The 17,826-nt window shown below is 38.6% G+C and overlaps 1 protein-coding gene and 1 long non-coding RNA gene across 2 annotated transcripts; one reads left to right on the top strand and one right to left on the bottom strand.

Annotated features, from left to right (window-relative positions):
- The first annotated feature begins 1,709 nt into the window (after positions 1–1,709).
- On the top strand, positions 1,710–16,456 carry LOC127655986 (polyhomeotic-like protein 1). The gene is made up of 15 exons (XM_052144097.1): positions 1,710–1,888; positions 2,407–2,556; positions 2,723–2,833; positions 3,424–3,501; positions 3,676–3,819; positions 4,071–4,241; positions 6,115–6,202; positions 6,331–7,268; positions 8,181–8,319; positions 8,425–8,600; positions 9,463–9,550; positions 9,668–9,755; positions 12,595–12,766; positions 13,200–13,428; positions 16,294–16,456. Exons 2-15 carry the CDS (start codon positions 2,437–2,439, stop codon positions 16,443–16,445), a joined length of 2,694 nt encoding a protein of 897 aa, XP_052000057.1. The 5' UTR covers positions 1,710–1,888; positions 2,407–2,436; the 3' UTR covers positions 16,446–16,456.
- LOC127655988 (uncharacterized) lies at positions 12,650–16,270 on the bottom strand. The gene is made up of 3 exons (XR_007972127.1): positions 15,072–16,270; positions 13,279–13,470; positions 12,650–12,758 (listed from the first exon to the last, which is right to left on the bottom strand). It is a non-coding gene; the product is annotated as an uncharacterized LOC127655988 (long non-coding RNA).
- Positions 16,457–17,826: the final 1,370 nt, after the last annotated feature.

Below are 17,826 nucleotides of genomic sequence, written 5' to 3'. Positions count from 1 at the left end.
GTGAATCGCTGCTCCAAAACTGCCATAAAAAAGCCAGAATACAGTGTGTAAGTGCACATGGGGACAAAGATCTTACTTTTTGGAGAAATTTCCTCTGGTCTGATAAAATAAAAATATAATTTTCTGGCCATAATGACCATTGTTATGTTTGGAGGAAAAAGGGTGAGGCTTGCAAGCTGAAGAACACCATCCCAACTGTGAAGCATGGGGATCACAGCATCATGTTGTGGGGGTGCTTTGCTACAGGAGGGACTGGTGCACTTCACAAAATAGATGGCATCAAGAGGAAGGAAAATTATGTGGCTATATTGAAGCAAAATCTCAAGACATCAGGCATCAAGTTAAAGCTCGGTCACAAATGGGTCTTCCAAATGGACAATGACCCCAATATACCTCCAATGTTGTGGCAAAATGGCTTAAGGACAACAAAGTCAACGTATTGGAGTGGCCATCACAAAGTCCTGACTTCAATCTGATTCAGGGTTGCCAACTCTCACGCATCTGGCGTGACACTCACGCATTCAGCCTCACCGTGAGATTGAGGCTGAATGCGTGAGTGTCACGCCAGATGCGTGAGAGTTGGCAACCCTGCTGATTTGTGTGTGAGAGCAAGGAGGACTACAAACCTGACACATTTACACCAGTTCTGTCTGGAGGAATGGGTCAAAATTCAAGCAGCTTATTGTGAGAAGCTGGAAGGCAACCCAAAACGTTTGACCCAAGTTAAACAATTTAAAGGCAATCCTACCAAATACTAACACGGACCCACTGGGAATGTGATGAAAGAAATAAAAACTGAAATAAATTATTATCTATAATATTCTGGCATGTCACAGTCTTAAAATAAAGTAGTGATTCTAACTGACCTAAGACGGTGAATGTTTTATATGATTAAATGTATGCGTTTAAATGTATTTGGCTAAGGTGTGTGTACATTTCTGACTTCAACTGTACTGCACAAATGATGCCTTTACGGGACATTTGGAAGGGATAACAATAATAATAGACACGCGGTAGGATCGTTACAAGAGAATTTTCAATCAAAATTACTTAAAAAATGAATTCAGAATGGCCTTTTTGTAAAACCTTTCAGCCCTCCGACAGTGGAAGGTGAAGTATGGGAATCTCTTCTGATTGGAACATACCCATATGTCATATATCTGGGCAGCAGTGCAAACATCTTTTTTTAAAAAAAAATACAGACATTAGCTTTACACACTTTTTTAGGTGGGGGTCCTCTTCAAAGGTCAGACTTTTTTGGTCAATACGGGACAGATGTAACCTGCAGCAATAAACATTTCATATGCCCCCTCACCCGTTTTATGCAACTCTCTGTTAAGAATGAGTTAATATTTGGATGCCCTCATGAAAGACATCCATTAATAAACACATACGCATGGTGAACAGACGCGAGTATGTTACAATGACAACTAATGTAGACGTGCTACATCAGCAAAAATCCGATCTGTCCACATATAACCTGCAGTATGAACAGTCAGCCTAAAGAATCGAATTTGAGAAAAAATCAGATTTTTCCTGCGGTGTGAACTAAGCATAGCTGGCCAAACTCACTGCCGAAATGGGGGTGAGACTTGTATTATGTAAACTAAAGACAAAACGGCAGCCTTCATCGGTTACGTCATTTTTGGCGCCGGAAAAAGAATTGTAAACATTGCGGGGGGCGGGGTTTCATCGCTTTTTTTTTTTTTTTTTTTGCCTTATCACAATCACCGTTGTTTGAAAATTTCAACAATACGTGTTAAATAAAAAATAAACAAACATGGGAACCGTATTGGATCGATAACATAAACATAGTGGACTTAAAAAATCCCAGGCTGTTGCCTTCACTGCGCGAGGAGAAAACAACAATATTTCAGATCGCAGAAAGGTAAATGTTGTCTGTTTTGCACTTTGGGAGTCGCCAACATTCTTGCAGCAGCGGATGAGATATACAAGGGGGTGTTTTATATTTTCATCTGATGGCCTGATGCATGGCTTCTCATACACCTATTAAATTACATGTTTATGCATGGTATTTTTGTGTCAAGTATGCTTCTCCGTCGTAGCTTGCTGAAAATTACAATTCAACTGCACTAGATAATATTTCACCCGCAATTGATAGTTGTCAAACCGTTAATTTTATACACTACTAATGTAATACATTAAAGTACGTTACACTACATGTAACAATCTGATATTGTTGCGCTATTTGTCAAATACTGTTACTGTGCGTAAAAAGATTTTCGCAGATTTTATTGTTTTAACAAAAGTGTTTGCGGGAGTGTCCAAATTACTTTATAGTAATGAACTGTTTTAAATTCATGTTTTTTAATTAAATTGATCAACATCAAATCCGTTCTAAATCGTTTGTTTATGCTTATTCTTCTCTGGTATTCTGTTACAAAGTTTGACTGACTGGTCGTCCATCCAGTGAGCATGGAGGCAGGAGAGGACCAGACCAGTTCCAGCTCTGCCAATAACAACGCTCCATCAGGAGGAAACCCCCGCCCCTCTCAGATAGCTCAAATGTCTCTGTATGAGAGACAAGCTGTGCAGGTGGGTCACAAAACCACTGCAAATTCAAAAACCACTGCAAATTCAACTTGTAGTCTAATTGAAGAGTAATTGATGTGTAATGCACATCAATTCCTATTTATGCCTTTGGATGTCTTCCTTCAGTCCTGAAAAAAGTAGTCAACTCTATTCTTAAATATGTTCCCAGGCACTGCAGGCACTACAGAGGCAGCCTAATGCAGCTCAGTACTTCCAGCAACTCATGCTACAGCAGCAAATCAACAGTGCTCAACTCCACAACCTGGCTGCTGTGCAACAGGTCAGATTCAAACCCAAGCAAAGTACACAAACAAAATAGGATTTTAGTCAAGCAGCAACATTTAGATCAGAGATATGAGACCATTTGATGAAAGAGAAGCATTCTAACTATCTTGCCAACTATCTTAAAAAAAATATATAATCAGCTTAGTAACCGCAGTCAATAGAACTCATGAAAGCATGGCCAGGGTGTTGCACTAGATTATATAGTCGTTACATAGATATTAACTCTTAATAAAGTTTATAACCTTATATTACATAGTTTTGAATACCTATAAAAAAAAGTAATAGAGGAGAAGTGAATAACTAAATTGCTGCATTTTGTTTATTAAGTCTTCGGGGTAAAACTTTATTATTTTGAATGTTCTTGTATTTTGAATATTGTGTATTACCATTTATTTTTCAATGATTTACTGTATTTACTTATTTTATTATAAAAAAATTTACTGTAAGCTTTCACATTGTGAACCTTACCACACATAAAAAGTGCAGTAGTGCACCATCTTCAGCATTTGAATCTGCCTGTATTGGTATTGAGTTTTTGTTAAAGGTTTCACCATTAGTTTAAGAATTTATTGTTAATATTTTTAGGCAACTCTTGCGGCCAGTCGTCAATCCAGCTCTCCCAATAACAGTGTCTCTCAAGCCACAAGCTCAGCACAATGCACAGTGAGTTAAATTTATGAAAAAATTTGACTGCTAAAGAAAACCAGAACTGTACTCTTTTTTTTATTTTATTTTTTATAATTTGTTTTTTAAAGTGTGCTTTAATGCCTAATGCTATCTCATTGTTGGAAAGTTTTATAAATGAAAGCTGTTTCTATGGACTATTTCTTCTTTTAGGTCAACTTAAGTACCACCTCTGGGGGAGGAATCATGACAAACTCTCGACCAATGGGACCTGCCACCTCTGCTACATCAACAGCCCTTAGCCAATCAGTGTTGCTTGGTGGAAACTCAGGTGGACAGGGTCAGATGTACCTGAGAGTAAGTCTATTGTTATAGTGCACTTAAATCTAAGGTCTAATATACGGTATGCTTTGATAGAAAAAAATACATACGAGAACATAGAAACTAAAGACCTTGAATATAATTTCATTATATCCTAAAGAGACGCATACTTACTGGTTTTAACAATGACATTATAATACTATTTACTTGATCATGCAAAAAACATAAAGTAATGTTCATCCACCCTTTTCCTGAGATTGTAATTTTACTTGGCTTTCTACTCGCAGGTAAACCGCTCTCTTCGGGCACCTCTCGCCCCTCAGCTCATTTTCATGCCTGGTGGTACGGCAACAGCTGCTGTGGCAACGGTTGCCCAACAGCAGCCCCAGCAGCAACCACCGCAGCAGCAACAGGAAACAAGTCCCACATCCTCCAGTAACCAGTCAGATAATGATCAGGTGTAACATTTGGCCTTCTGAGTGATTTGTTTCTTGTCACTTACAGTGTGTCCTAACCAGGTGCATTGTGCTTAAATGACAAGCAATAAATCCTATCATGTGTTTCCGTTGAGTAATGAATGAATGAAATCTCATTGGTCCAATATCTTGCTCCACATAACTGTATTTTAAACATTACATGTGATATGACTGGATGTGAATGCATTTCGCTTTCAGTATGGACAGGCAAATTACTTACTGCTGGATACTTGCCACGTGCTTCGTTACTGTGCTTAGTTACGACTAGGACTGGGGGATTGAATATTCTTTATCACTCGCATTTGCCACAAAATTCCACGACATGTGACTAAAAATTTATATATTTTGCAATTGGCTAGTAAATGTTTAGATTTCACTCAACAGTGAATCAATTGTGTGGTATAGTGGTGGAGTATTCAACAGCAAGATCTTGTTACTGCGTGTTGAGAGTAAAAGTTGTTTTGTAATGTGTGTCCAAAGAAAAAAATCATGCAACCCATTTGTCATTGAAAACATAGAGCTGCCCCCTGATAGTCGACCAAACATTAGTCGATGAGAAGAGTCTTCGTCGACCAAGTTTTGATTGGTCGGTTGGTCGCAGAAAAAACTCCACATGAAACCGACGAACACCAGTATTAGTGCTGGTTGGACGCTAGGTGGTACTATGGGGTGATTTTCATTAAGCAGGGTTAGGGTTAAGCCTACACAATAAAGCAAGACACCTTGATTTCAAATTTTGATCTTTATTTTTTCTTTATTTGTACTAAAAATTCAAATGAAACTGGAAAAAAATAAGTGCAATTAAAATGTGTGTTGTTCAACTTGAACGATTTTCAACAGTTGTGAAGGGAAACAACAGCAGCATATATATATATATATATATATATATATATATATATATATATATATATATATATATACATACACACACCTTTCCATTTACGGTCAGGCAAGTGTCCGTCTAAACATGCAGCCGGTAAATGACTTACACAAATGAAGACATAAAAACAATTATAAATGTAAAAATAATAATTATAATGATGATAATAATCACTGAAATATAAATCATGGTTCGAGATGAATGTGCTTTTGTATTTTTTTTTAATGTTTTAATTACAGATGTAGGCTATAGGCTGCAGAGATGCGTTCACAATAAATTGTTGTGTGGAAATAAATTGAACTGAACTCAAAGCACCTCCTGAGCTGAGATGTCTGAGGTCATTTGCAGCACTCATAGACGATACGGTTCTTGCACCCCCCTAATATTGATTATTGTCAAAAAGCTATTGAGATATTTTTGTTTAGCTATATCTCCCAGTCCTATTTAGGACATGACATTAAGATTGTAGTTTGTTGCTACCACCCCTAGAGTCACAAGTTCGAGTCCAGGGAGTGCTGAGTGACTCCAGTCAGGTCTCATAAGCAACCACATTGGCCCGGTTGCTAGGGAGAGTAGAGTCATATGGGGTAACCTCCTCACGGTCACTATAATTTGGTTCTCGCTCTCAGTGGGGCATGTGGTGAGTTGTGTGTGGATGCCGCGGAGAATAGTGTGAGCCGCCACATTTGCTATGTCTCCACGGTAACGTGCTCAACAAGCCACGTGATAAGATGCGCGGATTGGAATTGAGATTCGTACCCCGCCACCCGGATTGAGGCGAGTCACTACGCCACCATGAGGACTTGGGAATTGGGCATTCCAAATTGGGGAGAGAAAAAAATAATTTGTAGTTTGTTGGATGTTAGGATTCTTTTCTCCGAAAAATAAAATGCAATTGTATAAATGGCATTTTTCACTTAATGTTTTGCCTCTTGTATAATCTTTTTTTTCTCTCTCTCTCTCTCTCTCTTTCAGGTACAGAACTTGGCAATGCGTTGCATATCCTCTCCAAGGGTCGCTTCTGTGAAGACAGAGTTTGTGGACACTAGAAAGGAGATGGGCGGTGAGGTTTAAAATAGATATTACATTTCAAATTAGTGGATGTATGTGTCTACTGCTGTCACTCCAATGTGAATCAACTGTGACATGAACAGAAGTTTTTATGTCTGTCTGTCTCTCTCTGTCATTAAGGTTCATTCCCAATTAACCAGCAGACTCAGATGCAACAGCAATTTGGTCAGTCAGCCCAGCAGATCCATCCCCAGACTCAACCGCTCGCCAACACCAAGCTGCAAAACTACTCCAACACCACTAACATGTCTGTCCTCAACGTGAAGGGCACTAACCAATCCACTGTCACCACACAGCAAACCGGAGCCTCATCCAACCCTCCTTCCTCCTCGCCCACTTCCTCGATCCCTCTCTCCCAGCTGCTCCTCTCTCAATCTGGCTTGTGCCAGGCCCGAGGTGTACCAGCCGCTGCGGCCACAGTTACCCACATTCTGGTGCCCACCTCTAATGTTCCCACTTCTTCTCAAGGGTATCCGATGGGCACAGTGGCAACCAAATCCAATATAACAGCCCAGACATTAGTGGTACAGCCTCTCCAGCAGACAGGAGCAAATTTGAGCACAGAGAAACTGGGTCATGCAACGGGGCATGTGCCCATCCAACCTAAAATGGCTCAGGGCCATCGGCTGCCAGTGCAGATGCCCCCTCGCCACCCACTTCCCATTCTCCCAGCACCACCTAATAACAACCAGGGCACGGGGGGACATCACCCTCCACATGTCCCAGTTCAGCTGGTTGGGGCAAGGCAGAGCACGCTAGGAAACTCCCAGGCTTTAGCAGTGGCCCAGGCCCGTTGCGCCCAGCAGGACACCACAGCTGCTGTGGCTGTAAATAACTCCAATAGCAATGCAGTTACTATGGTGAATGCAATGGTAACAGGTGGAGCTGGAATGTGCCTTAAAACAACCCCAAGTGCCCTGCCAGTTTCTCAAATGCAGACCAATCATAGCACAGGATTAAATCAGGTTGATCCTGCTGCAGTCACATACTCATTGGCTGGACAAATTAACGCTGGAGCACCTTTAAGTGGAGAGGTGTTTGTTCAGTCTGAAACTCAGGTTAGTAGATAATAGAGGCACACTATAGAGCGCAACAGTTGAGCACCAGTCAGGTTCCGAAAGTAAAAATCCCATTCATATAACTAATAAACCTTTAAACATGAACTTACAATGAGCTTAGAAGTTAAGAGATAATATATAGTCATCTGGTCATTATCACAAAACAAACCCTTAACAGGATGATCCGTACCCTGATATGAGACCGCTAGATGGCGTTGTTGACCTATCATAATCGGGCACTTCAAAGAGCCGTGTAATAAGCAGTGATACATGCTGTAGAAGCCATAAGTCAGTGTGATTGTAACTTCATTTATTATAAAACAAAGGGTTTTATAGCTGAATTCCCAGTTAAGAACTACACCACACATCCTGAAGAGAGATCAAAATTTTGCAATGTTTTGAATCATTTCGGAGCTGGTGGGTTTGGTTTATGGCTTAGAACTACTTATTGAGAATATTTGAAATCCCTATGGAGACAATGAATACGGAAAGCCAAACCAAGTGTGCTGAAAAAGTGGGAAGTCCCTGTTGTGCTCTTTTTCCATGCAGTGTTAAGGCCAAAGCTTATTTCGGTTGTCCTTGTTGATGATCGGAATGTGCACAGTATGTGTGATGCAAATTGATTCATAAACACAGTCTGCGCAGACTTTCCACCTGCAGCCCATATTTTCTTGACAGCGAGCAGTCCTTGTCTGTGTGTATCGTCGAGGCATGTACTAAAAGCTTATCACAAAGCAGTCGTTTTGCGCATTCATTGAATGCATTCTTATTCGCTTATGGTTAGAAGAGTATACTTTGAAATGCTGAGAACCCGACTGTGTGCGCAAGACAACCCGGAACGCATGAAAACAAAGTATACCTGAGCCTTTAGAGTCAGTGTAAATCACTCATAAGCTCTTCCTTCCCTCATAGACAAAGCCTGTAATTGGTCCCTTGAAAAGGAAATCAGAATCGGATGCAACTCTTGAGATTTCAGTAGAGAACATCAATGCAAGTCTATCACTGCAAGACTGCGCCCCTTCCCTCTCACCAGCTCCCTCACTAGACACAGGTGGGCGATGGACAGAGTCACTATTTATGCTTCTCATAAATCTTTGTATTTAAGTTTTTTTCTTCTCAACAATTTATTTCTCCCTAATTTTGTTTTCTTATTTAGTCCCAGAGATGGCATTCTCCTCTCCTCCTACTCTCTCTCTTTCTCTCCCTCTCCCTCTTCCTCTTGGAGGAGGACAAGTTGATCGAGCGCCAGTCCCACAAGCTGTGGTCAAACCTCAAGTTCTCACACACCTTATCGAAGGCTTTGTTATCCAGGAGGGAGCTGAACCATTCCCTGTGAGTTGTTCTGCTCAATACAGATCTAGGATCGGTGTCCACTATTTGATTCCTATCTTTAGCCATTTCATGCAGAGGTATAATCTGTTTTCAGTCTATTGAAGAAAGATAATCCTCTATTGAAACATATGTCTTTTATTTGTGACAGTGAAATTGTTAAAGTACTTTCAAATTTGTAAGAAAGAGGCTCATTTTGGAACATTCTCAGATCATGTGTGGATAACATGGAAATTTTGCAGCTCCATTATCCCATAAATCTTCACAAGATTGCCTGTCCCTGTTGCTGAAAAGCACCCCATAACATGCTAATGTGCAGTGTTGGCTTTGCACCTCACATACTGTTTAGTGTTTAAGCCAAATAGTTCTGCATTAGTCTCATTAGAACACAAGACCCTTTGCCACATCTGTGCAGTATCTTCCAAGTGACATATTACAAAGTCGTTACTGGCAAGCATGTGCTTGTTTTCCAGCAAAGGCCACTCTCTGCAATAGTTTTGAGATTGCTGAGCCAAGGACATTATTTTCAGTTACAGCCACTGACTTCTGTAGCTCAGTCAGTGTGATGGTTGGTTATGCAGCAGTCTCTCTGACAAGTGCCATTCTTTTTCACTGACTAAGTGAAGCGGCTTGCCCTAGGCAAAGTGGCTGTAGTTCCATATTTCTTCCACTTCTGTATGATAAACTGCACTGAGCTCTGAGGATTGTCCATTCTAAATTTGGGCAATCCTCCCAAAATGTTTTTTTGAAAACTGCACTGGGGTCTGAGTACTTCAATGCTCTGTAATTTATAATGAAAGATTGGACTGTATTTGTTCATGTTTTGAGAGGACTAGAACATCCAACTTTTCCTGGTGATTGACAGGTGACAGGACCAGTGAAAGAGCGAGCAGAGGGCATTCTTCCTGTTGCTGTTCCACCCATCCTACAACCAGAGCACAACAGCCATAACAGTGAGTGCATGTGTCGGTGGATGTGTGTGTAGTGGTTGATGGGACACTAGTTTTGTGAAAAAAGCAGATTCTACACTCTTTTTCTCTTACACATTTTCTATTTTTGTCTTTTAACAGAGTTAAAGTGTGAATACTGTCTAAGATTAGCACCAGCCACCCTGTTCAGACGATCCAAACGCTTCTGTTCCAAAACCTGTGCCAAAAGGTATTCATCAATCTACAGTTTACCAACAACAGAATACTATATCATACATGTGCATGTGATTGCAGATATGCATGTCTGTATATGTTTTATTCACTTATTGCATAAAACTTAAATATATTATTAGATTAATTAAGGAATATTTCACCCCAAAAAAATAAAAATTCTGTCATTATTTACTCACCAATATGATGTTCCAAATAAATGTTTTTTAACAGACATTTTTTTATCTTTATGTAGCAGGGTTAAGGCCCCGATATACAAACAGGTGTGGCATAATTTTGAACAAAAACTGGCCAAAAATTTGTTTTTGGGTTTGTTTTGATGTTTCATGACTACTCGCTGGGGTGAACTTTTAGGAATACTTTTTACCAGCTGCTAAACACTTGTTACTGCATTAGTCCACGTCATCAGTAGGTGTGACCTGAAGTGCCACCTACTTTTAAGGCCTACAGTTAATTCTGTTTATGTTTTTCAGTCAGTCGAGATCAATTAACATGAACACACTGGTGTGAAGAGCTATTAACAAGCTGGTGCGAATTTATCTACATCTAGGGGTGCCACTTTGAAGTTGTAGTTTGAAGTTTTGGGGGGAGTTAAGGGGGTGTGCTGGCTTACCTTTTCAAACAGTCCCTTACCTCATCATCCACAGTGGTTTTGGGGCGGCTGTGGCTCAGGTGGTAGAGTGGGTTGGCCACTAATCACAGGGTTGGTGGTTTGATTCCCGGCCCACACAAGTCCACATACCGAAGTGTCCTTGGGCAAGACACTGAACCCCAAGGCTAGTGCCTTGCATGGCAGCTCTGCTGTCATTAGTGTTTGTATGAATGGGTGAATGAGATGCAGTGTAAAGCGCTTTGAATACCGCAAAGGTTGAAAAGGTGCTATATAAGTGCAGACCATTTACCATTTGTTTAACTCAATGTGTGTACTTTTGAGACAGTCCCTTACCCACCATAGTCAAAATTGCCAACGAATATCAAGGTTAAATTAACGATCTTGAACAATTTAGTCATGGTGTCATCAGACCATCTTAAATACGGGACAAATTGTGTCCTGTATATATTCGATACAGAACACATAATTGCATCTTTAAATATGGTATGATACCATATATTATGGGACGATCTCTTATTTTACTTAGATCTGTACGATCGTTCGAGTAGGGTCATTTTCCAAGACCATGTCATGCGATTTGTTTTTTTATTATAATTTTTTTATTTATTTGTTTAATTAGTCTGCAAAAGGAACCAAATCTACTCAAATACTCTCAAGTGCCCATTCACTCATGTGCCATCTGCAGCGAAAGCCATTCACACATCTCCCCAAAGTAAGATATATCTCTCTTATCATTCTTTTGTCTGTATTTTGCACATTAACATTCTATTATACACCAATATTTGCAATAGTATCAGTGTCATTGTAAATGACAAAAACCGAGTGTAATCTGCAAATATTATGGAAAAATATATTAATATTATTCTATTCAGTGTGTTAGCATCATGAATTCAGAATCTAAACAAAACAAATGTAACATTATCTGCTGCCTATATAATACTTTAAATCATCATCGTGTGGTTAAAACAGCTTTTTTTTACTTGCCTCATGTGAATCCTACATAGAATGAGGCATAAAGTCATTGATAACAAAAAAATTTGTTTTATGATTTATTTATACATTTTAAGATACATTACAGATATAACAAACACACACACACACACACACACACAAAAGACAATGAACAAGTACACTAAAGTTAAAAAAAATAAATAAAAAAATAATACAAATATATATGCATGTGTGATATATATATATATATATATATATATATATATATATATATATATATATATATATATATATATATATATATATATATAAATAATAATATAAAAAACTACAAAATTGCAATCGTACAATATATTGACCAAGCAATATAGGATTAGTATGTACATATAGGCCGGCGGCTGAGGGGAACTGGGGGTAGGGGGACGGGGCAAATCAAACACAAAGAGCAGGGTCAAGTAGGAGAGTTTGGACATGTGTAAGAAGGGGCTGCCAGAGCTTAACAAAAATGGTGCTAGATCGGCGAAGAGCGTATCTAATTTTCTCTAATTTCATAAAGTGGAGAACATCTCTTACCCAGCGGGTAAGAGACAGGGGGTGAGGACATTTCCAATTCAATAGAATTAGACGTCTTGCCAAAAGAGTTGAAAAAGCTACAAAATCTGAGAAGTGAGAAGGCAAAGGGTGGTCAGGTGGGAGAACCCCAAACAAACCAGTAATTGGACAGGGTGGGATATCCACTGAGGTAATGGCTGACAACAAGATAAAAGTTATCTTCCAAAAGGTAGACAGGGCAGGGCAGGTCCAAAACATATGGATTAGAGTAGCTGAACCAGAATGACACCTGTCACACTCTGGGTCAATAGAAGGGTTTATACGAGCTAACCTGCTCTTAGACCAGTGTGCTCTATGAACCACCTTGCACTGTATGAGCCTGTGACATGCGCAGAGGGAGGAGTAATACACCCTGTCCAAGATTACTTTCCATTTCTCCTCATTAATGTCAATACCAATGTCTTGGAATGTTGTCAGAAGATGAAAATTGCATATTATTCTAAATGCCTCCCACACCGGTGTGGCCAGTGTCTGAATGTTCGCAAACAGTATACCATAGCTCGTTGCTCAAACTTATTTTAACTCTGAACGAAGAAGTATATCGGGGCCTTTATTTTTTCATAATTCTGGAGAAAAATATAACTAATCGACTAATATAATATAACTAAATAAAAAATGTGTATGTGGGGTGTAGTAATTAATTCTGGATTTTCTGATTCAGGTACAATGTCAGCTGCAGTCACCATTACCGCATTAGTAGGGGTCTTGATGCTGGAGAACGGACACCAGGGGGCCCTGTGATGCAGGATGCTATTGCTAGACGCAGGAGTCCTCGCAGGAGCAGCTCTGAGATTGCCTGTGCTAAAATAGCAGGCAGGCATCTGCCTGTAAAGGTCAGTTTGAAAAGATGATGGTCAGTGCAGTACAGTAGTCTGACTTGGGACAATCTACATTTACATTTACATTTAGACATTTTAGTCAAATGAGGAACATAATCATATTAAATTTATAGGTATAGCCTTTCAAAAACATATATTTAGCACCATCCTTGATTTAGTTCTGAATACTTCTCTTATTTCTCTTATTCTTAATACATACGCCTCCTTTTACATTTATTCATTTTTTATTATATATTTTTATTACATTTAATTTGTTGGCATTTTCATCACAATCTCACAAACCCCTAGGATTTGTGCTCAAAAGAGAAATAAAACTTGGTTTATCATTGTTTTTAAAAGTGAGAACCTGTTTCTTCCTTTTGGTTCTTGTAAAAAACAGTTTTTATTCTTTGTCCTCTCTTTTTCCCTTGGCATTTCTATTTCTTAGTGTCGCTCTGAGTCAAGTCGTTCTGAGGACATCTCCAGCTGTGAGGGTGAAGAAGAGGAAGACTTCTTGTATCTCTCACCCAGCTCATCCTTTTCATGCTCAAGACCAGCTCACTGTGGCCCTCAATTGGATGATTCTGCACCAAGTGGCCTCCAAGTGGCCTTCCTATCTGGCAACCCTGCTCACTGGAGTGTGGAGGAAGTGTGTCAATTTATTTCTTCTCTCCAAGGTTGGTGTTCCAATACTCCACATGATGCTTTGCTTCTAACTCCTGTGCATTAGAATTGAAGTTGAAAGGAATTGTTACCCTAATCAAACACAAAATGTAATTAAAAAAAAAAAAGTCTTTGGGGTTAATTGTCATAATGACAAAAATAGACAAACAAATCATTGTTAATCCACCGCAAAAGTAATTGTTATTATGACTAAGTATTTTAGTCGATACAATCATTAATGATACAATCATTGAGCAATGAACAGCAAGAAAGTCGTTATTCACTCTAAAATCAAATCAAATTATTTAGTAGATAGGTAAGGTTTGTCAAGACAAACTCTGATGTTGCCTTGACAAAGTCTTGTCTGAAAGTTGTAATTTGAAGTTTAATGTTTATACAGAGATTACAGTAAGACAAACAGCCAGTTAGCTAGCTAGAAAGTCAGGCGGACTCTGTCACACACAGATACATGCATGTAACATCACCATACATGCATACATACATACATACATGCACATCAGCCACAACATTAAAAACACCGGCCAAATAATTTGTAGGTCCTCCTCTTGCCACCATAACAGCGCCAACCCACATCTCAAAATAGCATTCTGAGATGTTATTCTTCTCACCACAATTGTACAGAGCAGTTATCTGAATTATTGTAGACTTTGTCAGTTCAAACAAGTCTGCCCATTCTCTGTTGATCTCTCTCATCAACAAGGCAATTCTGTCCACAGAACTGCCGCTCACTGGATGTTTTATGTTTTTTGCACCATTGTTTTCAGTACATTCTAGAGACTGTTGTGTGTGAAAATCCCAGGAGATCAGCAGTTATAGAAATTCTCAAACCAGCCCATATTGCACCAACAATCATGCCACGGTCCAAATCAATAAGATCTCATTTTTCCCCATTCTGATGGTTGATGTGAACATTAACTGAAGCTCCTGACCCATATATGGCTGATTTTATGCACTGCACTGCTGCCACATGATTTGCTGATTAGATAATCGCATGGATGATTGTTGGTGCCAGGTGGGCTGGTTTGAGTATTTCTTTAACTGCTGATTTCCTGGGATTTTCACTCACAACAGTCACTAGAATTTACTCAGAATGATGCCAAAAACAAAAAACATACAGTGAGCGGCAGTTCTGCGGATGGAAACACCATGTTGATGAGAGAGGTCAGCAGACAATGGCCAGACTGGTTCGAACTGACAAAGTCTACGGTAACTTGGATAACTCTATTAAATTATGGTGAGAAGAATAGTTGGCGCTGTTTTGGTGGCACGAGGGGGACCTACACAATATTAGTCAGGTAGTTTTAATGTTGTGGCGGATCGGTATAGATAGATAGATAGAAAAAGACCAGAGAGAGAGAGAAATTAAATCAGATTAGAGGCCTTTTGTGAGTCTGTTTACATTTGAAAATGTGACTCATATAGGCTGTCAGATATCCGCACTTTTCCTAAGCAACCAGTGTTTTCTGTTTCTGGTCTCAAGACTATCCTAAACTAACTGAAACGTGTGATCCAAATGGAGAACAACAACAATTTAAGTTGAGTATTATTTGGAGTAAAAATGTATTTCACACTCAACCTGTGCAGTTTTTGGTTGTAATAACAAAACAAATTAGTTAATAATATAAACGAAACTCACCTAAGACCATTGCTTCATGTCATCTACATACTCCGATGAGGATCTGTATAAAAAATTAAAAATAAACGTCATCTCGATTCTTTGAAGTATAGGCAATATAAAGCCACATGTTTTTTTTAACCTGCTAAGAATATAGGTCGATGCAGGAGAAGTGATCAGACCGGAGACTTGTGAATTGTGGAATACTTCGGTTGATACATTTAGATAGAAAGAAAAAGAACATCTTAAAGCAGATTAAAGGCCTTTTGTGGGTTTGTTTACATTTTAATTTTTGACAGTTGCAGTTTAAATTAATGAGAATTCCATTGGCCCATTTGAATATTCCAACTTTCAAGTCTACAGGATTTTTCGAAGCTTGGATTGTCCGCTGTGTGAAAACAATATGAAGGATACATACGATGATACCTTAGAATTTGGCCAAAACGAGAAATATTAGGAGGCAGGATAATCAAGATGCATACCTTTTGGAACAGCCTTCTCTTCGGGAGCTCAACTAGGATGCCTTAAAATGCTACATCTGGAGGAAGCTCACTAGGTTTTGTAGCACCCCATATGTGTAGAAAAACAGTTAAATCGAATATGGTGGTTTGATGTTGATAACATCAATCTTCATTGGTTCTCATCGTGTCTTGTAACCAAATGTACAACATGCCATCAAAGAAGATATTTTAACCTGCTTTTTTAAATTATAGGATACCTGTGGTCATGGAAATCCTGGTAATATAAGGGAAATTTAGAATTGTAGTTCTAGTCATGGAAAGTTCTGTAGTCATAATAGTTTGTTTTTCTAGTTATGCTCAGCTCTAAAACATTTAATTAGATAGTTGTCAGTTCAATAACTATAATATGATTAAAAAAAAATCCTTATCCTGTATTCTCTGTTTGCTGGTGTAAATGTAACGCATCTTAATACAAATTTTCACTGCTGTTCAGATACACCTCGGATCGCATTATTTATATGGATAAAGGCTTTCCAACTGAATAGACTAAATATTAAATGGAACAAATGACATTTCACATAAAATGCTGTTAAGTAATCTCTTCAGTTATCAAAATACATTTTGAATGCAACTGTATTTTTATAACCAACAATTTAAACTGTAATTGTAGCGGAATACAGTTACTAATATTTTGTATTTTAAATACATAATTCTGTTACATGTATTCCATCACTCCCCAATCCTGAATATATCCCTCCTCTGTTGACATCTCTTTTTGTCAGGTTGTGAAGACCTGGCAGGACAGTTCCTGTCTCAGGAGATTGATGGGCAGGCTCTGCTGCTTCTGAAGGAAGAGCATCTCATGTCCACCATGAACATCAAACTTGGCCCTGCCCTCAAAATCTGTGCATCTATCAACAGCCTGAAGGACTGAACAAGGGAAGAAGACAGACAAATAGCAGGATTAGTGCTTTATACTTTCAACACCAGCCTGAGAACTGAAGAAGACGAAACAGATGGAGATGAAAGGACAGGTGGCTGATCTATAAGATTTATCAAAACTATAGGAGATTAATGGCAAGAGTGACATCTAAATTGCTGTTAGCCAGAGAGACTGAAGGGAAAAAAGTAATGCCTTATTTAAAAACTAAATGATTCACAAATCATTGACTTTAGTATTCTTTAGATTTGAAAGACTTAATAGTATTATTTTGAATCATAATGCTGAATGTTGCTAGATTGCTTGTCTAGTTCTCACTTAAATTCGTCATGTTTCAAACACTGTAACTGGGGCTACAAGAAAGACCCTAAAATAGAGCATAAATAGGGAGTAAAAAAAGAACAACTTTAACATACTAATTTCATCAGGTTGTGGTATATAAACATAATACAATTTTCCAGGATTTTCTACGCATTTGATAATTTTCATATGATTTTATGCAATGAGGGACACGTTTGAATTGATATGTGAGGGTGTCTCTTTGTAAGATTCGAAGAGGTGTCTGTTTAGGTTAATGTCTAGTCTGTATCATTATATGTTTGTCAGTTACCTACATGTTAAACATTTGTAATCAAAGTACCATGGATGAAGAGATGATGGACAATAATTATTGTTACTCTTGTAGTGCTTTTGACTATTAGTCAAAGACATGAAAAGTTGCCTTTCTTAAAATGACTGTACTGCTGACTGTAATGGAGATGACTTGTTGCCTCTGACAGGTGCCTCTTTCTCTAGGACTTCCCCTTTGCTAAACCTTATCCAAACAAAGACAACTGAGCATTTACTATTTACTGTATTTCATCCTTTCACTACTGTCTGGGAGGATGATATATTTTGGAAAACAAATTACTTCTACAGTAGGTGATAAGCACTTGATTAAAGGATTGTGGCCTGTCTTCAAGGTACCTTGTAGAAAGTTAACACAAGTAGATTCTCATACACTAAATTATTCTAGATGATGTTGATATGGTCACTATGGAAACAAATGATGCCACAGTGGTCATTTCTGTCAGGTCCAGGGATCATTAGAGATGGAAAAGCTTTAGCATTCGTTGTCCTATAATATCATCTCACTAGACAGTATTACTGAATGGAAGTAGGATTTTTAGGTTTAGAGTGATCAGATCTTAACTGATCCTAGAACAACTCAATATTTCTTTTTCTACTGTAGATGTTTGGAAGAACTTTTTATTTGTATTAAAAGTAGCATCATTATTTTTGGGTACAGTTTACCAGCTTCAAGTAATAGAAAATGATTAGTAGCTTTACCTTAGTGCAGGTATGATAAGGTAGTGTGTGAGTGAGAGAGAGTGAT

The sequence above is a fragment of the Xyrauchen texanus genome, chromosome 15 (genome assembly GCF_025860055.1).
Source record: "Xyrauchen texanus isolate HMW12.3.18 chromosome 15, RBS_HiC_50CHRs, whole genome shotgun sequence".
Taxonomy (NCBI): domain Eukaryota; kingdom Metazoa; phylum Chordata; class Actinopteri; order Cypriniformes; family Catostomidae; genus Xyrauchen; species Xyrauchen texanus.
The sequence above is the reverse complement of the archived record's forward strand: the minus strand, read 5'-3'. Positions and strand labels throughout refer to the sequence as shown.

What these genes read in the sequence shown, in the direction of transcription:
- LOC127655986 (XM_052144097.1), top strand. Translation starts at nt 2,437, where the DNA reads ATGGAGGCAGGAGAGGACCAGACCAGTTCCAGCTCTGCCAATAACAAC. An exon ending in AGCTCCCTCACTAGACACAG is followed by an intron (nt 8,320 to 8,424) that starts GTGGGCGATGGA and finishes TTTCTTATTTAG; the next exon opens with TCCCAGAGATGGCATTCTCC. An exon ending in ATTTATTTCTTCTCTCCAAG is followed by an intron (nt 13,429 to 16,293) that starts GTTGGTGTTCCA and finishes TCTTTTTGTCAG; the next exon opens with GTTGTGAAGACCTGGCAGGA.